This window comes from Pipra filicauda, unplaced genomic scaffold (assembly GCF_003945595.2).
Source record: "Pipra filicauda isolate LSUMZ 115617 unplaced genomic scaffold, ASM394559v2 scaffold33_size4404698_pilon, whole genome shotgun sequence".
Lineage (NCBI taxonomy): Eukaryota > Metazoa > Chordata > Aves > Passeriformes > Pipridae > Pipra > Pipra filicauda.
In genome coordinates, this window is record NW_024104465.1 from 3,007,397 (window position 1) to 3,030,065 (window position 22,669).

Genomic DNA, 22,669 nt, shown 5'->3' on the forward strand with positions numbered 1-22,669 from the left:
GGACAAACACCTGTCAGAAAAGAATGAGTATAATAATGAGAAAAACAAGAAATCGGTAGTTTCTAACTTGATGCTTTTCTGCTGTTATTTGACTTAGGGAAGAAAAAAAAATAAAAGTCTGTTGACAAATTGATGCTTGAGACAGGATGTCAGTTTGCAGCTTGCTTCCCTTTCCACCTTTATAAATATGCCTCAGCTGGCTCTGGTAATATATTTAATCCCCACAGTTGTTGTGGTAACAATATGTGATATTCTTAACCTTTTTTCAGTCTGCAGGGCTAAAACTAGATGACACCAATCTTAACTATAGTAGTCTAAACCTTTAATGAATATTTCCCAGTACTTTGTATGTTACTATACGTATTGTGTTGCCTGTTGGCAAAAATGATTACTGCACAATTCACAACTGCCTTGTGATCAGAGTTGGACAGAGATGTTCTTGCTGAATTCTTGAGGGTCCTTGGGAGAGAGTAGGGTTTGCATGACAGAAACAGTTACCGACTGCAAAGGACTGGCTGAGGAAAATGTGGAATGTAGAAGGTTAAATGAGGAGAAAGGGTGTACCGGAATCAATGGGACTAGGACTTTCTAGAGCTCACTTTAAATAATAATATTTATAATTAGAAGGCAAACAAATTTTCTTTGTTATTTTGTATTGCCTGAGGTTGTCAGTCTGGGAAGGTGGCTCTGCCAACAATGGCTGTTCTGTTGCTAAAATAAATTTTATGTCCCACTAATTTCTGTGAGTATACCTGGTTCCAAAGACTCATCCTTCCCTTCCCTTTATGAACAATTTGCAGCTGCAGGTAGCTGGATGTGGAGGTTTGTGAGCAGACGTACCAGTGCAAGTTCTTTGGTTTGAAGAGGATTAATATATTCTTCCACTGTCTAGCATACATGTGCTTCTGTGTAATCTGCATATCAAACTTCAGATGTACCAGCTTCATCTTCGTGTTCACACCTGCCACCTGCTCAGAGAAACTTCTTTACCTGGCAACTATGCTTAGTGCACTAGAATCAAATAGTGTGGCTGAGGAGGAAAACACTTGTGTGTGGAATGCAGCATACATAAATAGACTACAGCTGCTCCTGTGACATCCTTCGTAGGGAATGATGTGTTTTGTAAGACTTTTTTCTGTTACTTTTGTACCCTCAGAAAGGGATATCAGTAGATAAACAATGTACTTTTTTTAAGAATCTGATTCTGAATTCATAATTTGTTCTGCAGTGATGCTTGTGGCTTTAATTTCTGCTGTGCAGTTTGTAAATAGTTCGATTTTTTTTTTCTTTCCATTTTTGGAGTAGCATTTCTTAACACTAACATATAATTTCTCCCTTTGCCCCTCCCAGATTTCTTTCTTTGGATCCAAATCTCTTGGAAGAAAAAGTCCTGGCAGTCCCATGTTGAGCAAAGCTGAATTTGTTGAGAAAGTTCGCCAGAGCAACCAGGCTTGCCATGACGGCGATTTCCACACCGCAATCGTGCTCTACAACGAGGCCTTGGGGGTCGACCCCCAGAACTGCATCCTCTACAGCAACCGCTCGGCAGCCTACATGAAAATCCAGCAGTATGACAAGGCCCTGGATGATGCAATCAAAGCACGGCTTCTGAATCCCAAATGGCCGAAGGTAAGGAAGTGTGTTTGTCTTCTGGGGAAGGAGTAACTCCTGTGGGGCTGTTGCTCACATACGTAACACCCAGAGTTAACACGTGCATGTATTTCTGTACTAAAGCCTGGTTTTGCCAAAAGCTCTGGATAATAATATATTTTGTGTTTAAAAGTTGTTTGACTTGAATTACCTGTTGGGTATTAAACAGTTTTCTATGTAAACATACTGTTCCCCAGTGGGATCATGCTACTATTTTACTGTTTTAACCCAGCATGGTTTCTGGGTTGTGAAGACCAGACATCTGTTTTAATGTTTAATGTAGTCATCATTCGTCAGCATCCAGGAACATGTGGTTGCAGAACTCTGAGAAGTATCATGGAGATTCTTATTAGTAATGGAGCGATAAGGCCTTTCAAAATAGTGTTCAAAGAGTGATTGTGTGTAGTATATTTTGGATAAACATTTGAAGAAATATGTATCTTGGCATTCTCACTTAGACCTGACTATGCAAGGAAACATTTGTAAGGAGTAAATGGTGTTGGTTGCCTCTTCCTCCTGGGCTTGCTTCCCACCAGCTGCCATTGATTGCTCCAGTAGCTGCCTCTCCTTGGCTAGCCCGGGGCCAGCCCTTCACATGCTAATCGATTTTAGCAGCATCTGCTCCAGATTCCATTTCTCCTGTCAATCCCTCACACACCCTCACTAGCCACTTCAGCTGAAGGTGCAGTTTAAGAGCAGACTCATCACCCAGGTTCCTCTCCTCAGAAATTAGAGCAGGTAGCAAAGCATGGTGCTTTCCACCAGCTGGGCTCCAAACTGTTTTCTTTTATTTTCCAGCAGGTCACTCTAAATCTCATATTTTGATTTCCATTGGGTTTTGGCTTCTAGAGAAGCCTTTTCATATGCTTCCTTAAGACTTGAATCAGTCCACGTTTGAAGAAACTCCTACTTTAGCAGGGACATGATTTATAAACTTCTAAGTTGCGTTGCTGTTGGGTGGAGTTTTTTTTGTGTTCTGGGCTTTCTTTTGTTTGTTTTGGGGTTTTTGTTTGTTTGGTTTGTTTTTTGTTTTTGTTATTTTTTGATTGTTAAATGGTTTGTATTACTGAATGCCATAAAAGATTTTGCATATATTTGTATGAAGGACTACGTTTAAGAAAAGAAAATTTCATTACTGTCATTAAACTCTAGCTGTCCAGTTCATTTAACTTCAGGGAGCTAAGGAGTATAAAAGCCAGGGTACCTGTGCTCAGTTTTGTATCCTGGTTCTGGTAGTGATTTACTGTAGAGCTGACTTAGATGAAAAGTTGTGAAAAGGTTTCATAAAAGAATACTTTCAAAATGCCAGTCGCAGAAGTATAACAACCTTTGGAAAAGGTTGGAAAAGACCTGTGGATCAAAATAGAAGATAAGATGGAAAAGATTTACGAGCTAAAAATCTGTGTTAAATGAAGGCATTACTGACCGTCTGTGAAATACAGAAATAATAGAATATGTATTGATGCAGTACTAAGGTGAAATATTTAAAAAAAAATTCCCCAAACATTCTTAATATAAAATAGTAACAAAAAAATGAGACTTTTTTTCAGGTAGACTGTATCACTGAGTTAAAAATATGAAGTAACTGTTTTGATTCTAGTTCTGACCATGAACAAACTCTATTTCTTTGTTTATTTTTTTTTTTACAAAAAAAATGGGTGGCACTTTTACAGAACAGTTTGAGGCTCACTGGTGGAAAAAGTACTGGCAGACCTAAATAATGGTGCCGTGATGCCATGGCATCTGTTCTTGTTTTACTGGATCAGTGTGTAAAGGATATCTTGTTCCATGATGCAGTATGTTCATGTACTTTGGAAGTCTATCAGTCTGCAATGGGAGAGTCAATGTAGCTTTTCCAGGCTTCCTGTCCTGTATAAAGCTCACCCCCAGTCCCTGGTTGTATCTTCCCTTTTATCTTTTCACAGCGATACCTTTAGTTTGTCAGTGCCTCACACACTCTCCTCTTTTCTCTCAAACTGTCAGAATCCCATTTGGAATCTTATCTCTGGTTTTAAACTTCAATGATCCACCGTTTTTTTTTCCAGATCATCAGTATTTTGCTCCAGAGGCTGTGTCTTGGCCATGTCCTCTGTGCCCGCACGTGCATTACAAGTCCAATCTGATCTTTTGTTGTCGTGGTTCTTTTAAGACTTTGTATGTAGAAACAGATTTTTGTTTTCACTTGGGCAGGTACTTTAAGAGCATAAACATGAAATGAATTTCCCTTCAAGGCCTTTCATTAGCTGGATTGAAGGTCGAAAAGGTGTTGAACAGAAATTATTTGTAGAGGTTGGAGTCTGACTGCACTGCCTGCCTTCATTGACACAGTTGTGATAGAAGTCTCATAAAAATGGCTTGGCTGGGAGTGTGGCTTGGCTTTTATTTAGAAATTGTGCTACTACAGTAATTGAGATAATGAAAACCCACAGCTGAATGAACTACTTTTTGTCCTCTATATGTTCATTCCACTGGAGTTGTGCTTTTCACACTCTTCTGCATAGTACTTCCCTTTTTCTCTGAATTGTTTCCACAAATCATCTGTAGTGACTTATGTTTTAGAAGAGAATGAAAAATTTTTGCCAAACTCTGTTTGTCATTAATTTGTCAGCTCCACAATGAGGGTAACTGTTGGCTTAAGACATCTGTATCTACAATTTGAGACCATTCACTGCCACTGTCTTCATTCTGTGTCATGAATTTGTGTTAGTTTGGTGAGGACTGGTTGCTTTAGTTGCTGAATCTGACTGTGCCAGTCTCCTCCCAGGGCGTTTCTCCAGTCAGTGTTTTTTTTTCAAGCCTTCTCTGTCTTGTTTCTTCCCTTGTGGATTTGTTCATTTCTCTTCACGTGCTCTTTCTTATTCTTTCTTATTCTTTTCCTCGGTTTTCCTGGTTTTCCAAAAAATTTAAATTAATTAATCAGCTTTTTTTTTTTCTTAGATGCCTGGAGTCCTATCACTGGTCCCCACAGAGCAGAGACCAGTGCCTGCCCATCCTCTTCCCCTCAGGAGGAAGTTGTAGCTGCAGTGAGGTCTCCCCTTATTTTTGTCCCTCTTCCCACTTTACTAACAAGTAAATAAGCTGGTCACCCTGCACCCCGATCAGCGTGTGAATAAGGGAAAGTGTACTTTGGAGACTAATTAACTAGTCTGGTATGTTTTGAACACAAACATTTCACATTGGATTAAATATCTAATCCCAGAAAATAGGCAGTGGTGTTTTTAAGCTTAGAGGAGGTGCAGGTGGTTGGGCGTCAGTCAGGCTGGGTTTGCAGTGTCTCTACATAGTACAGGCATGTTTATTTTCTTAAGTGTGTGTGTGTAACTTGTCAGCGTGAGACAACAGGAGGGCTCTGTCTGAAATTGAAAACTTAAGTTATATATTTCAATATCAAAGTTGCTTTACAGATTTTTTTAAAAAATAATTGATTTTTATTGATAGGGAAGAACTGGAAAGATTGAAACTTCCATGTACAAAGTCTAAGCGAGTTTATTAATTAGCCAGAAGAGGGAGCTTAGACAGGGACAGCTGGTATTTGGTTTGAAAGGCCTAAGTTTTAAATACAGAACCTGACTTCCTTTCACTTAGGAAGCTGAACAATTAATTTGAATTAAGGTTTTTTGAGACTTGTACTATTAAATGTAAATTTCTTTGTTTCTTTTTCTCCTTTATCTTAGATATGTATTTTGTTAATTCTTGGGTTTTTTTTAATTATCAGCATTTACAATGATAATGGGAAATATCACAATCTTACATGTGTTTTAAGTAAAAGTATTTTCCTTCTTTAACCAGGCCAATGCATTAAGCTGATTTTTTTCTTCGGAGGATGACAATCAAAAACAAAACAAAAAATGTTGTGAAACAAAGCTGTGAAAGGAGACAGTGTAGAAAGTGAGAAAATGGTTGTTCTTGCTTTCATACTTTCGAACACAATTGTGTATAACGTTGAATTTTCATACATCTTATATTAATTTTCATACAACTTATATTTCCAGTTAAGGTCTTGAGTTAATTTAGGTTCTCGTCCCCCATCTTCCTCCCTCCAGCCCAGTTCTCTCAAGATACTTTTTCATCTTTTTTTTTTTTTTCTTTAATACTTTTGAGTCCTGCAAAATCTGTGCAACGTTCCTTGAAAGTAATAGAGCTTAATTTCCCTTCTTTCTGCTGTGGGCACACTGGTGTGCGTGTCCCCAGGGAGCTGCCCTCAGAGGTGCTGCACTTAGCGCTTGACAGCTTCAGTTCAATAAAATCTGTGGCTGAAAGTCATCCTCTTAACACCCTCACCCCAAAATCTGTCTTTAAAGCATTATTTAGTGTGGAGTAATAAGCAGGTATGTTTATAGAAATGCATCTGCTTATCTATGCAACTCCAGACGTGAATGATGAGGAAGCAATTGCAGGCAGAAACATCAGGTCTCTTGCAGACCAGAATAACTTCTGTGTGTGGCTGGAAAGTGTTTGTTACAACAGTATATAAACCTGTTTGTGGTGTTTGTCTGAGAGGACCGGCTTGTGAGTCCTGCTCTTTGAAAAATATTTTGTGTACATATCACTGAGAAATGCAAAGATAACACAATATTTCAGGAATTATGTTGTGTTTTGGGAAAACACAAATAGAGGCAAATCAGATCGGGCTCATTTTGTTCTTTGATTTCCCACTGAACAGTTTTCTTTGTTTTGCTGTTGATCATACTCTAGAAAATTTTTATTCTGTTTCTCTTCACAGCCATGCAGCCTTAGGCATGGTAGGTGAAAATGGAGGGATATATATTCTGTCACTCTGACACCTGAACAGTCTTTCTTTAGTTCTTGTGGATTTTGAGATATTTTTAAATCTTCACATTATAAGAAAAAATACGCTGTAGCTTAAATGGTTTAATTTTGTACCTAATTCTGTGCTAAAATGTAGATTTCATTACCAGGTAGAGTGCTGGTTTCAGTGCTGTGACAGCTAACACAAAGGTATGAATGGCCTGCTGCTACTGAACAATTATTTGGGTTTTGGCATTGATTTATTGGCTTAATCTCCTGACAGAAAAGTTGTTCATTAACAGGAGATGAAATGACTTTGTCAGATTTGAATACTTTTGGCTAATAGGACATTCTCAACCAAAGTTAAATGGAAGCAAGAACCACAAAGATGGATGTTTTCAGCACTTTGAGGGGTACCTTGATTTTATCTGATTTCTGTGTTCATTGTGAGTAGAAGGACTGGGACTGGTGTTTGAGGAGCAGTGTTCCCTGAAAAGCGCAGTGGGTTACTGAATGAGGGGGGGCCAAGTTGGCAAACAGAGTTGAAGATGAGGGTTCAGTAACAGTCTGTGATTATTGCAACTGTTCAAGCCACTGAGCAGGGAAAAATGTTATTTCTTAAAACAGTGCCACCTTTTCATATCAATCTGTTTTAGAGCTACAACACCTTTTAGAGAAAAGGTGAATAATCTGGGAGAATGTAGTTAATGCAAAAGGAATGCCTCCTGCATATGTAAACTGAAAGTAACTAGGAAGAATTACACCACTTTTCATCAGGCACAAGTTTCTTTTACGGTCTTTGTCTCTCTTAATTTAAAATTAGTCGTCTCAATTTAGAAATGTGGCTTTGTACTTGTAGATGGAGAAGAAATCTGAAAGGAGGAAGAAGGGGGATTGTGAGCTGTGAGACCTTTGGATGTTTGCAGTGCAAGAGGTGTTTAGATGTTGTCATCTAACTGTAGGGGAATTGAGCGGAATAGCTCACACTGGTATTTTGTTAAGTGACTCCAGCTGTCAGTCATGTGACCAGGCCTTTTACAAGTAAAAGGGACACTTGGTCTTCTTGAAGTTCTCCTTGCACTCCTGCCCAGCTTTATAAATGTACCCTCATGTGCTCTAGCAATCCGTAGCAACCTCAGAGTTTCTCAGTGAATTGCAAGCAGAGTGCCCACCCTCAGTCGCATGTAAAGGTTTTGAGCAAAGAATGTGACTTGACCACATAACTTTTTTCATGAATAGACCTCTTGTTTTTAATTTGATGAGCAAGGAACTTTCCAGTCCTGTCCTCCAGCTTACAATCTGTCTTTAATTTGCAGAAAGTTGCATTCCAGCTTTTCAGACATAAAACCGTTTAACAGACTTTTTTGACTTCGCTAGAACTTGCTGTGTTACGTTACTGTGAGATTTCTGCATTTGTTTCTGTCTTTTTGTGTCACAGAATCAGAGCATAGTTGAAGTTGGCTGGAGATGATGTTGTGCTGCCCTTGCTGCTGAATGCAGAGTCAGCTAGAGCAGGTTGTCCAGGACATTGTCTAGTCAGTTTTGAATATCTCCAAGGACAGAGACTCCACAACATGTTCCGGTGTTTGACCACCCTCACCAAAAAGATTTTCCTTGCATTTAAATGTGGTTACCTCTTGTCCATTCACTTCTTATCACTGACAAGAGCCTGGGTCTGTTCTCTCATTGCCCCCCATGAGGAACTGATGCCCATTAGTAGGGTCTCACTTCACTGCAACCTTCCCTTCCCCAGGTTAATCTGGAGGTGGACTCAGCACAGCTGCACACTCTGCAAACTTTCAAAGGTCAGGCAGGGAGTCGGAAATATTGTTTAACCCAGGTCCCAGTCTGATGATGATCCTTTTCTCTGTGTCAGGTGTTTTTCCAATTAGATATTTAGTTAATGAGCATCATGTAGTTTTTTGACAGCTTTATGGAGTTAATGTTTTTCCCAATACTTAAGTTCACTGGAGGAGTATTCCATTACCTTCTGCCATGGTTATGGCATCGCTCAGAGGAAAGCTGCTGTGCAGGTGAGATGTAGATGTTCTTCTTTCCCTCAATTCGTAAAATTGCAGAGCAGTAGCAGTACAAGATGGGAACAGGTAGTAGGGACACAGTGGATGGATGACACTATAGTTATGTCATCCTCAAAAAAAAAATGTTTTCACTTGTAAGGCTTGTCTTTCTTAAGTAAATATACAGGAAAAATTGTTCCTTTCTAAGAAATCGGCTTACTGCCTTAGAATTTGAAAACCTTACAAAGGTACTCGAGTGTCAGCATCCAACAAATCAACACAATTTTTCAAGCTCTTCATTATTCCTTTCTTTGTTTTCTGGAATCCTTTTGTATATGGAGTAAAGCAACTTAAAATTTTCTTTTATGGAATTGAATTGCAATTTTTCTTCTTGGTCTAAATGCTGTAATGTAAATTTCTCTCCAGGAAGGTGCTGGTTTTTTTCTCCACAGTTTTCTTGCCACTGGAACTAGTTATGCTACTATTCAAAATGGTATACTGTCTTTTATTCCTCGTATGTCTGAATATCTAAAGCACAAATGCAGAAATAATTCTGAATTTCAGAAATGAGGCTTGATCTGCAAGGGTGGTAGTTAAGAAAATGTATGTTGTTACCTGCTCATTGAGATTTGAGCACATTGCAACTGGATAGCATTTTAAGAAATTTGGACTGTCTTCATTTATTTACACAATATGGATTTGGTACCCCGTAGTTTTAGACTAAAACCTTGGCATGTATTGGTACCTCTTTTTCTCATCTCCCTAAACCCTGAGGAGTTGGTCTCCAGATGATTTTTCTGATCAGTTTTCAGCTTTTCAGTGATTTTTCAGTTTTATTATTCTCAAAAATGAGATATATATTCCTTGTTTTTACTCGGCGTACAAGGATTGGGCTTCCTCATCTTGGAGATTAATTTCTTTGCTAATATGATCATAGTGGTGATCCAGTCTGAAGCCGTGGAATTGTGGAGGGCTGGAGTGATGTGTGGAGTGGTGAGCGAAGCACATGAGAGGGCGCTCTGTGCTCGGGGGTTCAGCAGGGACTGGGATCTCATTCCAGCTGTGTGCGTACATTCGCATTTTTTAGATACTTCTGAATGGTATTTTGTTAATTTCTTTCCACAGTCTGTACTGTCCGTGCTGCCTTTTCTGTTTGTTTGACGGCAGGCTGGGGTGGCTGCCGTGGCAACTCCTGAGGCTGCAGTGAGTCTCACTGATGCTCAGCAGCACAAGGAGAGCGGCTGTTCTGAGTTGTGCTTTCTGGACTGGTTTGCTTTACGCTCACGTTGTCAATACACACTTGGTTTCTTTGTGTTTTAATTGTTTGCTCTATTTTTGTTAACCTACTGACTATAAGCCCCTTATTCCCATTTATTTTTCCTTTTGCTGTATTTATATTATGAGCTGCTTTGATTAATCAGATCACCAGCAACCATGTCTCACATGTTTTTGGTTTTGTTCTGCAGCTAATAGTCCTGTTAGGCTTTGCTATCCTAGATTTATCCCAGCTCTCTGAATTGATGCTGTAGTTCTGGTTGCCCAAGGACTAGAATTTGAGCAGCACAAGGGAGACTGTCTAGGATGTTGTAGATTATAAGGACTGCAGTGAGCTCTCCTCTCCTTTGAGAGCTGCCCATAGGTGTCTGTGTGGCAATAAAGAGCAGGAGGGGATTTGAGGGGATTCAAGGATGCTGGATCTGTTTTTTCTGTAAAAGACAGGAATGCTCTTGGATACCTGCATTTCTTGTTTGGGTGTACAGGCTGATATACGTCATGGCATGTCTGGGCATCACTGGATCCTCATCACAGAACTGTAACCTCAACCAATCTCTGAGGAAATTAAATGAAATGGAGAGTTGGGGAGAACAAGCAGACACGAAAAAATACTAAAAATGGAGAAAGCAGGAAATTGCCTTGACTAGCAAGTCAGTGGGAAGCACTCAAGGATACCATTTACACAAGTGTGCTGCACTGTGCCAAGGGCAAGAAAACCTAACCAATTAGTAGGGCTTTGCTGAGAGCTACCTGACAGCTGAATATGTCCGTGGCTTCACGTTGTGCCTTCCTGGCCTCTCAGTGCCAGCAGGGGTTTGTTCAGGTCACGTTGCTCCTGCCATCTCAGCTCCCTGTAGCCCAGTCAGATGTGAAGTGTCTGCGGTCGTGGACAAGTAGGAAATGCAGCACAGGGATAATTGCTGCATTAAGCACAGGCATTTTCTGAGACAGGAGCATGATGACAGTTCAAACTAATGAAAACAGGGAAGAGATTTGTAGCAGTTCTTTTTATTTCTATAAACCTATTGTCTGAGTCACTGCTCTGTTTGTTTCTGAGGGCGCTGAGGTCTGAACTGTTGAACAAAGGAGGTGATGTTTCCCTTTTGCATCTTTGTGCACGATCTCTCCTTTGCTCCAAAGGGAAAATTATAAAGCCCCTTCCGTTATATGGAACAACAGAAATAAATTACTGATAGTTTTGCTGTTATCCACTAATAGAGCATTTGCCCCATAAGTTTAAATGAAAGGTTGAACAGTACTGTAATTTCTGTCATATAGACACTCTAGTTTCAATTTTATTTTCTGGATTTAAGTTAGTTTTGAACTCTTTCCTTTTTCCCTTCGGTCTGGAATGTCAAGTTTCTGTCCTGGAAGTCAAATAACTGAATTTCTCTAGAAGTTATTAGAAGTCTATCATAAATACAAGATTTTTATGCTCTTCAGTGCAGTTATTTTTGTAATTTCTGATGACTTTTCCAGAAGTTGGCAGTGGTATGCAAATTCCTGTATTGCTTTTTTCATTCTAAAGCTGTCGAGGAGCCAGCTCATAGAAATAATAGGTCATATGAATATTGATGTATATAAAAAGTATAATAAAGGCAGCCTTTTCTTTAGTATCCAGTATTTGAGACTGTTGTCCCCAGGCTGTGTATGTGATGGTTTTTGTTAGTCTTGCCAGGGGCATTGGTCTGTTCCATGTGCTTGATAGGCCTGTAAATGAAAACTATTCCTTTGGTTTTTCACTGTGTTAGATCTAATACAGTGCTCACTTCCCCTGGTGGAAAACCTATTTTTTATTTGGACAAATGTTAAATTTATGGTTTTATGATTCATTTTTAATGGACTTCTTCAAAGATGTATACCAAGCCCTAGATATTCTGGATGCTAACAAAGGGAGAATGTATTTTGATGAAACCGTTGTTAATAGAGGCTCATCTCATATGGGAACTCGAAAGAAACCTTCTTGAAACACTGCATTAAATATGTACTTCGAGCATAATTTTCCATCCTTTTTCAGGGTGAAAAAGGAGGTTTAATTTTTGCCATGGGTTGTATAGTCTGTATTTTACTCACTGTGGCTGTCTGCTTGCAGGCTTCTGTCCTTCACAAACAAAACATAAAAAGCAGCACAAGACAGAGCAGAAAGAGGATTGTGAGTTATTGTACAAAATACTTAAGCAAGATGATTTTATGAACCCACATCCTCACAAGCACTAGGACAGATGTATCACAGAATCATAGAATCATACGTAGCCTTCTGCCTCTTAGACACTCTGTTCCCTTCAGCTAATAGGTGATGTTGCCTCTTCTTCCATGAGAAGTGCCGTGCAGGATGAGACTGAAGGGCCTCTTTGTGGAGTTTAAGCTCTGGTGTGTATGAGATGTTTAAGGAAACAGGCTCTGCAAGGAATGTTTTCCTAGCAAACATGTCTGACAGGAGCCACAGATTCAGGGGCTTTCTCTCCTAGAGGTTACACCTGAGCTGTTGTATTTGTGTTATCACTGATGGACTTCTCCTCAAGAACTGAATTTCTGAGCCCATTTGTCCTGTAGAACCATACCATCTAGTAGAATTCAGTTTCATCGTTTCTCTAAATGTGTGAAAAAGCTAGTAAAACGTGGTTTTATTTCTGTTGCCATGGTAACATTGAGGTTGTGTTTGCTGGACAGCTCCCCCGTGAGTTGGGCAGAGCATGGCTGGGTCCTGCCTCACTCCATTGCACTTTTGGAATAACTCAGGACAGGAATTCTGGACAGATTCTCTTTTTTAAATTTTCTTGTTATTTTTTCTTGGTTCGTAATTCAGTCTTCATTGGTCCAAAATACAAAATAATGGTTCTCCTTTGCTTTTCTTTTACCAGATGAGTGGGAGCTGGAAAACAATCTTAGACTTTGTTGTAAGTGTAACCTTTAGCCTCCCTCAGTTATCAGTCAGGAAGATCTATAAACTTCTTGATTAGCTTTTGGTTTTCGTTGCTTGGGCATCTTGTTTTGGCCCTGATAGCTCTCCTACAGTGAGCCACAGTGTTACCAGAGGTTTGTAGTCACTAATGGCGATTTATTTTAATTGCCCTGAATCCTCTCCCATGCCTTTAGAGATACGTGTCAAGCTTCAAGGCCTCTTACTCATTTAAATGTTTGCTGGGAACACGGACTAGTAGTCTCATTCCCGAGAATTCAGATGTGTGATGTGCTCATGTTTATTTTATGGTGATACATCTCGCTGAGTTGCCATTGTTACCAGGCTGTGCGAGGAAATTACTTTTTATCACTAGTAGGGTGGATAGAAAATGCGTGCAACTGTATTTCAGGGAGTAAATTTTTCATGATTATAGCCCATGGGTACTAAATAAAAAATGTCAGCTTCTTGGATTTGGTTGCACTATAAAAGTGTGCCTAGAAATAATGGCTTCTGTGACTGTTTGGGAAAGGACAGCTACAGCACTGAGCCCTCCTGGGCTTAAAGCAGAAAATATGTGCACTTAGCTCAGAGGGAAATGTTTGGTATTGCAAGGTACAGTTACTGAGGCCTTGGAAAGCTGTAATGGAATAGGGAATGCAGCAGGAAAGGAATGCGAATAAGAGGAGTGCGTATAGTAAACATAGCTTTTTAAAGAGCCTAAATTAGTGTTTCAGTGAACAAAAAAGAAATCAGTTGCCTGTATGATTTCATGCCCTCCCACATTTGTTCTGCTTGATCTCACACTTGGGCTGCGGCACAGAGGGAGGATACTGATCCTGGAGTCTGCAGAGAGAGCAGCAGTGAGCACTGAGCTCTTAGTTAATGATCTAAACCAGCAACTCAGTCCTGGCTCAGACACATCCATTGTCTCTTATGCTCTCACACAATTTCTCCTCCCAAATCCTAATGCTTTTATTCTTCTTTTTTCTTCTGTGTCCCCACACAAAATTGTGCTTAAACTAGACCAAAAAAAAAAAATCACAGAAAAGTAATTTTTATTGTTGGCAATTTAGAGTGCTCAGTACTGTTAACTACAGTGATAAATCATATCTGGAACTATAAATATTTTTATGCATTTGTAAATATGTTGCATATTATGTTGGTTTTTGGTTGGTGCTTAATAAAAATAGGGAAATCTAAAATTTGTATGAAAATAACCATCTGTATTTCACTAATTAAAATTTTACTATAGCTTCTGTGAATTCGTGTTTTATAAAATCACACAATAGAACAGAAAGGAGCAACTTGAATGTAGCATCTACAACTCTCCGTTCTGTTAATATGAGAAGAAGCCAGTTTTGCCAAGAAGGTAAGTGTGGTGAGCTCACTGGTCTTTCAGATGCAGAGGCCTCTGAAGGGCTTTTATGTACATTTAACTGAATTTTTTGCTTTCTATCACAGTGAAGAAGGTGATGTTTATGTTTTACTTTACATGCCTCTGAGAATGTCTGTATATATTGCTACAACTCCCCAAAATCTTAACAGTACCACATACAGAAAGTTTGTTACCTATTTATTTCCCTTAGTTCGGGGTTGCCCGAATCCCTCGGTGTCTGAAGGAAGCCCTGTCCTCTTCAGTTGAATTGAGACCAAAGGACAGTTGGGAAGCAGTGTCCTTGTTAGGGCTACAGAAGTGAACAGCAGCATTGTTCAAATATTCCCACTTTCAATATTGTGTAGCCTTCAGATTTAGCCTGAGACTATACTGGAGAAACTGGCTCCGAAGGTGAGGTACTCACAGTTGTGTGGGAACTTCATCTACTGTTTTTTAATGAGGTGGCAATAATAAGGATGGAGAAACACATACTGCTCGTGATCTGGAGGTACAAGGATTTTATTGCTGGTAATACACAGGAACCAGGCACAAGAAAATTTTTTTACCCTTGAAATATTTCCCAACTGCTAAATATCTAAAAGCCCTTTGAACAATATCTAATGGGTTTTTATTTTACCTGAAAACAGATAGAGAATGTGAATATTTCTCTACTAATGTAGGGAAAGCTAAATTTGCAGTCAAGAATTTGAGCAGATGTCCAAAACAACTGTTTTTTATAAGATAAAGCACCCCCAGTCACTTGCACCAACAAAAGTTGTTTTGTTTTTTATTCCCTGCTCACAAAAATTAACCATCTGCTCATTAGAAGTGTTACAAATGGAAGAGTGAAATGGGGCTGGTATGGCTTGCAGCTTTCTGGCAGCTGCTGAGAGATGTAAGTAGTGTTTACTACTACTTTTTGTATAATCACAGACTGGTTTGGGTTGGAGGGGAACTTAAAGCTCATCTTGTTCCACCCCCTGCCATGGGCAGGGACACCTTCCACTAGAACAGGCTCCAAGCCCCGTCCAACCTGGCCTTGGACACTTCCAGGGATGGGGCAGCCACAGCTTCTCTGGGTAACCTGTGCCAGGGCCTCACCACCCTCACAGGGAAAAATCATGGACAGTGGCATGGAGAGGCTGATATCAGAAATAACAGAGCATGTGAGCACAATTTGCATCCCAGCAATTCCTGTGCCACGTGCACAGCAAGGTCAAGAGTCTTATCGGGTGCCCAACATTCCCTGGCTAAGCCCTCGCTGGGGGCATCTTAGAACTGCACAAGATGACAGCTTTCAAGATGCTGCCAATAAACTTTAGGCAGCTGTAGGTTAACTTGCAGTCTGCTTTCCAAATATGTTTCATGTATCTTTGGAGTCAAATATCTCTTCAAGATGTTCTGAAAAGTAAAAATCAAGGAAATACATTTCCAACTCTAGATTTTTGATACTGTTTGCTGTGTGTGAACTGGGGAACTGGCTGATGCATTTCAAAGGATTAATTGAGATAATTTTTGAATTAGCTTGATTGCATTTGATTATAGACTTAGTTGGGAAATAAGAATCCTGTGAAGATTACAGTTTTTATGTAACTAAATAGTAGTTGATGCTTAATAACCCGTAGTACTTGGAACATTGACACTTTTCTGAAAGATAAATATGCTAAGTAAAACTGACCTTGATTTTGAAATGAACAAGGGTAATTGCTAATAGAGAAGATGATGAATTAAGATTATCTTTTATTGAGCTTGTCCTGGCACCCCCCACAGCTGTCACAGTGGTAGCCAAGCATACAGGAAAGGAGAACACCTCTTCAGGCAGGTGGAGAAGGTGGGTAGACACAGCTATTAAAGGACAGCCTTGTTAGCCCCCTCTATTTTTGCTGTAGCCATTCCAACACGGTAATTAATCATCTTGGGCTATGTCTCAATCTAGGGTTGATGCACTGCATTCTAATTAAACTCATTAGTGCTCCATCTCTATGATCACAGAATAACTTTCCTTTAAACCTTCTATAAAGACTCTGTCAGGAGTAACTTGCCAGGAAAACAGATAAAGAACTGAAATTCAGCAACATAAATTTCCTTGTATTGCTGGTACAAGTGAGGATGGACCAGAAATGTTCAGAACTCCCCGAGATGTCATTAAAACAAATGGCCTTGTAACAGTCAGTCTAGGAGTGCTGGGTTGTCTCTTCCTTGTTTCAGTGTCTTTTAAATCTGGTATTTCTAAGGTCTTTTAGTTTATCTGCAACTGTGATTCTCTTCATATAATGTGTTTGTTTCCCCACCAAAAGTAAAACGGAAAATACATAATCCTGGAGGATCATATGTGACAATTAATTAATCTGAGATTTTTCCAATGGAAGAGGTAGTATAAACAAAACATGGACATTTCAGTGTGGGAAGCACTACATAGTTATATGTATATATAATTATTAATATTAATATAAAGCAAAATATTTAGTTTAAACACTGGTCATCACTGGGAAAAAAAGCTAAAATAATCATTATTTAATAATAATACTGGGTGAAAAGGAACTCATGGGCATTAACTGTGTCTCTATCGTGACCTTTCCAAAAGGGCTCTGAAGTGACTGTCAGTAGCCACAATTCCTGGGAGCAGCTGCCCGGTGCCAAACACAGCAGCTGGGCTCAGGAACCTTTAGTCAGGGCAGGCAACAGGAAAAGGTGCTTTTTCATTTAGGGGCGGGGTGACTTGAAATCATGCAAATGCCCTCATTTTTCTGTTCTGGAACACTGGTATCTGGAAACGCTCTGATGGCAGCAAAGAAGATTTCAATGGAATCGCTGTATCTAGAAATGCAAGTACTGTCTTGGGAGAAATGGATTTATGGGCTGCTGCTGCCTCGAGCCAACGTGCCTGTTAATTTGTGATAGACGTAGCTTCTGGCTTTGTCCTGTTTCTATGGGTAACCTTTGAGTGACCCTTGGCTGATGAGTGAGTTGGCTCTCTTGCACGTGGAACTACTTTGCATGAGAGGAAAACTGAAATTTTCATTTTGAAACCTCAATGTGTTGCAATTTTTCTCCACCTTTTGCTGCCTTGCAGGTGACAATTAAGCCCTATTTGAGCGAAATGTGACCTGAAAACCGTGTTTTTCACCTCTGTTAGAGAAATTATTGCAGGGAAATCTTACAGCTTTGTCTCTCATCGTGACTTTGTTTACCAATTGCAGTATCTGTACGTGTACTTCCTTTTGGGATTGATAAAAGGAGATGAAGCAGAGACCTAGTTCTGGTAAATTCCAGGGTCTAACCCTGCAGCAGTTCCTGACTCTAGGGCTTTCCACATCACCTACGACTCTGTAAGTCATGGGTCTTTGATCTTGACATATGTCTGCCTTTCTTTAAAAGGTTTTAAAAGATTTTGGACATGAATATTTTTCAGATACTAGAATTATTTTTCTTCTGATTTGTCCTACAGTGTAAACCCTATTTTTTCTTAAGTGTGCCAAAGAGCTTCCGTGCTGTTGAGGCAGTGACAAGTAATGAGTATCGCACAAGATGAGACATTGATCTTATCTCCAGGGAACAATCAATCTGTACTGTGCCACCTACTATTACCCTTAGCAAAGAAAAACAAACGTAGCTTTCTTTGGGAAACACAGATTTTCCGCTTCCAGGTTGTTAAAGAGTTAAAAACCCACTGTGAATAAAAGGAAAGAGGGTTGTTCTGCTGAGAAGTAACTGAGTAGTTACAGCCTTGAGCAAAGAGAAGATGTTTGCAGGCAGGATAGAACATAAGCAATTTAGGAATGATTTGAAAGCTGTTTTCAAGTAATGGGAAGTAGAATGGGTGTGAGTGGGAGAAAACGCAGCACAATAGATGAAACATTGAACAAGGTTTTGCAAGCGGAAAACTTTTTGGGCTGGAAGTGAGTGCCGTTCCCCACGGGGATGCTGGGGCTCTGTTTTGGTGGTCTGTACAGTAGAGACTGAGCTTTGGCAAGCTGAGGAGTGCATGATGTCATTGGATGCAGAACACATGCACAGAGAGCCAGGAACTGCTGTTCGCGCCGCAGCACTGCCAGATGTGTGCGCTGGAACGCGCTTGGAAAAATGGAAAAACCATCTATAAAGATGCTGAGAAATGTCCTGTGCTGAGCCTGGTCTCAGCCACAGTATGTGCTGAGTACAGATATGCTCTGTGGGATTTCTCAGTCCTGGAGCCCGAGTTCTGTTCTCAGGGGCAGTCCATGTAGAAATGCCTTTCCCATTTTTTTCTGTTGTTCAGAGATGAGCTCTGAGAAACTCCTGTTTTATCCAGAAAACATATCTAGAGCTTCTTTGTATGATTTGCAGCAGAGGAGAACCAAAGGAATCCATTCACTCCAATTTCTACTCGTACTTCCTATTAAGAATGGTTCCACCATGCCAGCAATTGGTCTCTATACTGATGCACAGCTCTCTCTGCAGATTAACCAGCCTCCAGGAATTATTTGAATCTCTTACTCAACAATGTTTCACATGCAATAAAAACAAAGGTGGGTTTAAGGCTTTTTGTATTTCAGGGTGAAAATATGTATTTCTTTCCTAGATTTTTTTTTCCCCTAGATTTTGAGGTCAATTAAGAGTATTTGTATTTGTTACAGAATGTGTTGCCTCGTTATTGGTGTACAAAGACTTAAATATAGCTTGGCTTCTCCCTTTTGCAGAGGCTCTAATTGAAGGGAGGAGGGGAGCTGCTGGAAGGCAGCAACAGGAGAATGCCTACAGAAAGTCAGGAATTTCTCATCCAAATGGGACAGTGTTTCAAGCACGAGAGATTTTTTATATTTCATTTATATTTTATGTTTACTGATGATTTTTCCTGCTAAAAGGATCATTGCTAAGAAATAGTATTATAATTTTGCTGGTCTGTACACAAGGCTACAGACAAGTCTCCTGTATTAGTCACGCAGGTGAATTGCTACTCTGGAATCTTTGGAACTGTACCGTTCCGAGTGGTCTGTTTAAGGTTACTCTAATCGTTGCCTCAGAGGAATGTGAGATCTGTAACTTGCTGGGAGATTAAGATTTTACACTTGTTGAGTAGAAATCGTTCTGCCGAGCTCAGAGACCGTACCACAAAAGGGATCTGGTTCCTCCTCTTTGGGCTGCCCAGGCATTTCTGGTGAGGACTGGTGGCGGCAGCGAGACCACAGCGCGCGGCGGTGCTTCTGCAGCTTGTGAACTGAGGCACCACGTTGTGTTCTGTGCCGTTTTAATGAGGAGGAGCACAGCCCTGCAAGTGTCACTGTGCTTGGATAGGTGTGATAAGTGCTCTCAGACTTCAGGCTCCAAGACATAAACTTCTAACAAGTGGCGTCAGAAAGGAGTTTTCTTCCTCATAAATAAGATGCACGATTTGCCGTCTTCTTCGTTCTGCAGAAGGAGGATCTACAAGAGGTATGTTCCCAGGCTGATTGGGCTGACTTTGTCTGTTCTGTCAGAAGGAGCAAGACCCAGCAAGCTAAATGACTGATTTAATCAGCCAGGCCAGATTTAGGGAACAACTTGTCTAATATCTGGTCTGGGGTTCCTGTAGCAGCTCAGTTCAGTCTAACAACAAGAACTCCTTCTCTTTTATTTCTTTTTTTTTTTTTTAATTTTTATTTAAATTGAGCCTGGAATTATTTGGAATAAACCATTGTAAAAGTATTTTAGTTTTAGGACATTAAAGTCATGGTTGTTAGGCCTAAGCCTTTACACAGGCTAATTAGAAGGAGAAGGATAACAGTAAGCTTCTCTGAAGTGTAAATCTGAGCTTATTGGCAGCCCTTTACCTAAACTCTGATGCTTACAGAATGGTGATCAGGTAGCGATGTGGAAACCTGACAGTCACTGCATTTCTGACAGCCTGCCACGATGTCATGTAGAACAGAGTGAAAGTGTGTTCCCAGGCAGAAGAATTTATCAGCATAATTTGTCTCTCTTTTGTCTGTCATCGCTTCTACATGGAGGATATAAAGAAGGCATCGTGTAACAGTGAAATTCAAGATCTGTAGAGTCTTTTCCGTTTCTCCTAGATCTTAATAATTCACAAAGTATTTAGGCAATTCTTCCCCTTTATTATTTTTGCTTATACCAGTCAGGTAATTCCTTCCCATACTTGGTCTTTTAATGTTTTTGACACACATTCAGAACTTGCTGTCAGAGGTACTGCATATCAGATACTTTCCACAATCTTTTTTCCATCTATAATTACTTATTACATTTCAGTTCTAATTGTGTTTTCTGTGCTGCACAATGGCTTTTGGGGCCTGGGCTTTGGGCTGTGTGTGGGATGCCAGAGTCCTTGTTCTGAGGGCTCCAGACGTGCCAGCAGGGGTGTTCTGGGAAAGCAGATAATGTTACTCTTTCCTGTTTGCCCTGTGCCTGTGCAAAGAGTCCCTGTTTCTGAGGTATCTGCTGATAATCTCACTTTTTAAATGGCAAAATGCTTGCTGGAGAAAAAGAAAGGTGAAATGAGTATGGGTGACTCTTCAAGACTGTGTTCGTACTTTTGGTTGGCTGTGGGGTCACAAAAATAGATTATGGAGTAAACTTCCATTTACATAACCTTGTAAAAAGTATCTAAAATCAATCTCTTATCATCAGTAAACACTTTCATGTAGATGCAGATTGCATTTTTTCTTATTTTTATTTCTTGCAAGTAGCTCACCCCTCACCTTTCCTGTCAGGCACGAATGGAAATTGCTGCATGGTTGGCTCCTTCTGTTTCTCTGCGTAGAAAAATTTTAGTACCTCTCTAAGCCTTATGCTCTTCCAGTGCTGAATGTTTGAGCACATGAAGGTAAATGAAGCAGCTGTGTACTTTTGTATTTTTAGGCTGGAGCCAACAGCTGTCCTTGTTATTCTTAAATGCTCTCAAAACTTTATGCTGAAAAATGCCATTGAAGTCTGGTTCTGACTAAATGTTGTGTGATGTTGCAGTGTGCTGGCTTCTCTGCTGTAGGACAAAGCTGACTGAGGTCGCCTTTGTCACTGAAAGGGTTTCAAGTTTTTATTTTGAGGTTGGGAGCAGATCTGGGCTGACAGTGGTGTCAGTGATGAGGACAGTGTAAGTTAAACCTCCATCTGGACATGCTTCTTCACAGCAAGCTGCACTAGATGATTGTTGTAGGTCCCTTCCAACTGGAACTATTCTATTCTAAGAATCTTAGATGTGACTCCTCAGAGAGGCCAAATTGTCTCTGCTCCAATGAATTCAGTGATGCTGGAGAGTTTTACAGCAGCTTAAGGTTGCTTCCGACTTTTGAAATGGTTACCTCTGACATGGCAGTGACAAGGCATTCTTCAGATTAACTGTAGCCTACAGAAAGAACTGCTCTTTGAACATCTTTCTGAAGAAGATTTATCTGATTTTGGTTTTAAGACCTCGTTGGCTGTGTGCCTGTAGACACTTTGTCATTGTACAGAAGTTCAGATTATTCCTGTCCTCTGTTCTCTTACTTCTGCAGCAGTGAAAAGGGCAGCTGTGAGCTGCAGCACGCTGTGCTTTGGGGAGAAATGGTGCTACATATGGATGAATTGTGTCACATCTCTTATTCATACAGTCCTGACTGAAAATGTGAACAGACACAAACAAAATTCCTGGTCCACATTTTACAAGGAAGTTCAGCAGTAGAACTGCCTATCATTCTAAATCAGTAAGAGAAGACTCCTTAGAGAGTTCTAAGTGCTGTTTCTGACTGTTACAGGATCTTTTGCTGAGTATCTCAGGGCTCAGGAGTAGGATAACTGGTGTAACGTACCTACATTTCCACTGTGCGAAAGAGAAATTTTGAATAGACAAAACAGACCTTTTACAGTACAATAGTTTTATTGTGTAGCCCTTTCAGAGGAAACAAAAAAAGAATTTTAAATGAAACTTTGCATGCGCTTCTATGATTTCTTTAAATTTAGAAAGTATGTTCTGTGTCCTGAAAAATGGGACAAATTTAATGTGCAGAGTATGTCACCAAACTCTGTAACTTCCTCCCTGCTAACCTGTGAGCTCCAGAACAGGTATTTGTTAAAGCAGTTTGTGTTTTTTTCTTTTTTGATAAATACTGTGGCTTTTTGATGGACAGACTCTGTCAAGGAAGAACACCACCACTTAACTTTGCTTCTTGGAGCTCTTGGCAAATGGGACAATTCATCTTATTATGCAGCTAGTTGCATTTCTTACATGAAATTAATTAGCAGAGTTTGTCTTTCTCCCCCACCTCTATTTTGGTGACTAGTGCCTTTGAATTATCCCTTTTCTGTCCTTCCTAGGTGTTCAGACTTCACAAACTTTTTTAAAGCTTATGCTGACAAATGAACACAATATTTTTCTGTTTTGTAGTGTTGATTCTTTTTTTAATAATTACTTTTATCTTGCTTAGTAACATACCAAGATTAAATATTTGGGATTATATGCTGGAAGTTTGATTTATTTTATCTTTCAGTTTCTTCATGTAATTGTCAGGAGTGCGTGGAGTCCACCTCTTGGGAGAAGTGTCTGTGTGAGGATATGATTTTAAACCATAATTGAAAGGTTTCACATTTAGACTGCTAGTAGGCTTTGGGAGGTTGCTCAATTCCTCTAGTGTACTGATGGAACTGTTTCCACAGTCCTGGAGTCTCTTTAAAGGTACCACAGCCTTCTACTTTCCTGCTTGGTGTTATTTCATATTCAGACACAGAATTCCTCCATTTCAACACAAATCT

General features: G+C 39.9%; 1 protein-coding gene across 2 annotated transcripts in view; it reads left to right on the top strand.

Annotated features, from left to right (window-relative positions):
- Nucleotides 1–22,669, top strand: part of TTC28 (tetratricopeptide repeat domain 28) — a 122,262-nt gene that overhangs the window by 6,081 nt on the left and 93,512 nt on the right. For both annotated transcript variants that reach the window (XM_027714165.2, XM_027714166.2), the window contains exon 2: nt 1,351–1,629. In XM_027714165.2, the coding sequence (XP_027569966.2) occupies nt 1,351–1,629 (279 nt within the window). The remainder of the gene's footprint in view (nt 1–1,350; nt 1,630–22,669) is intronic.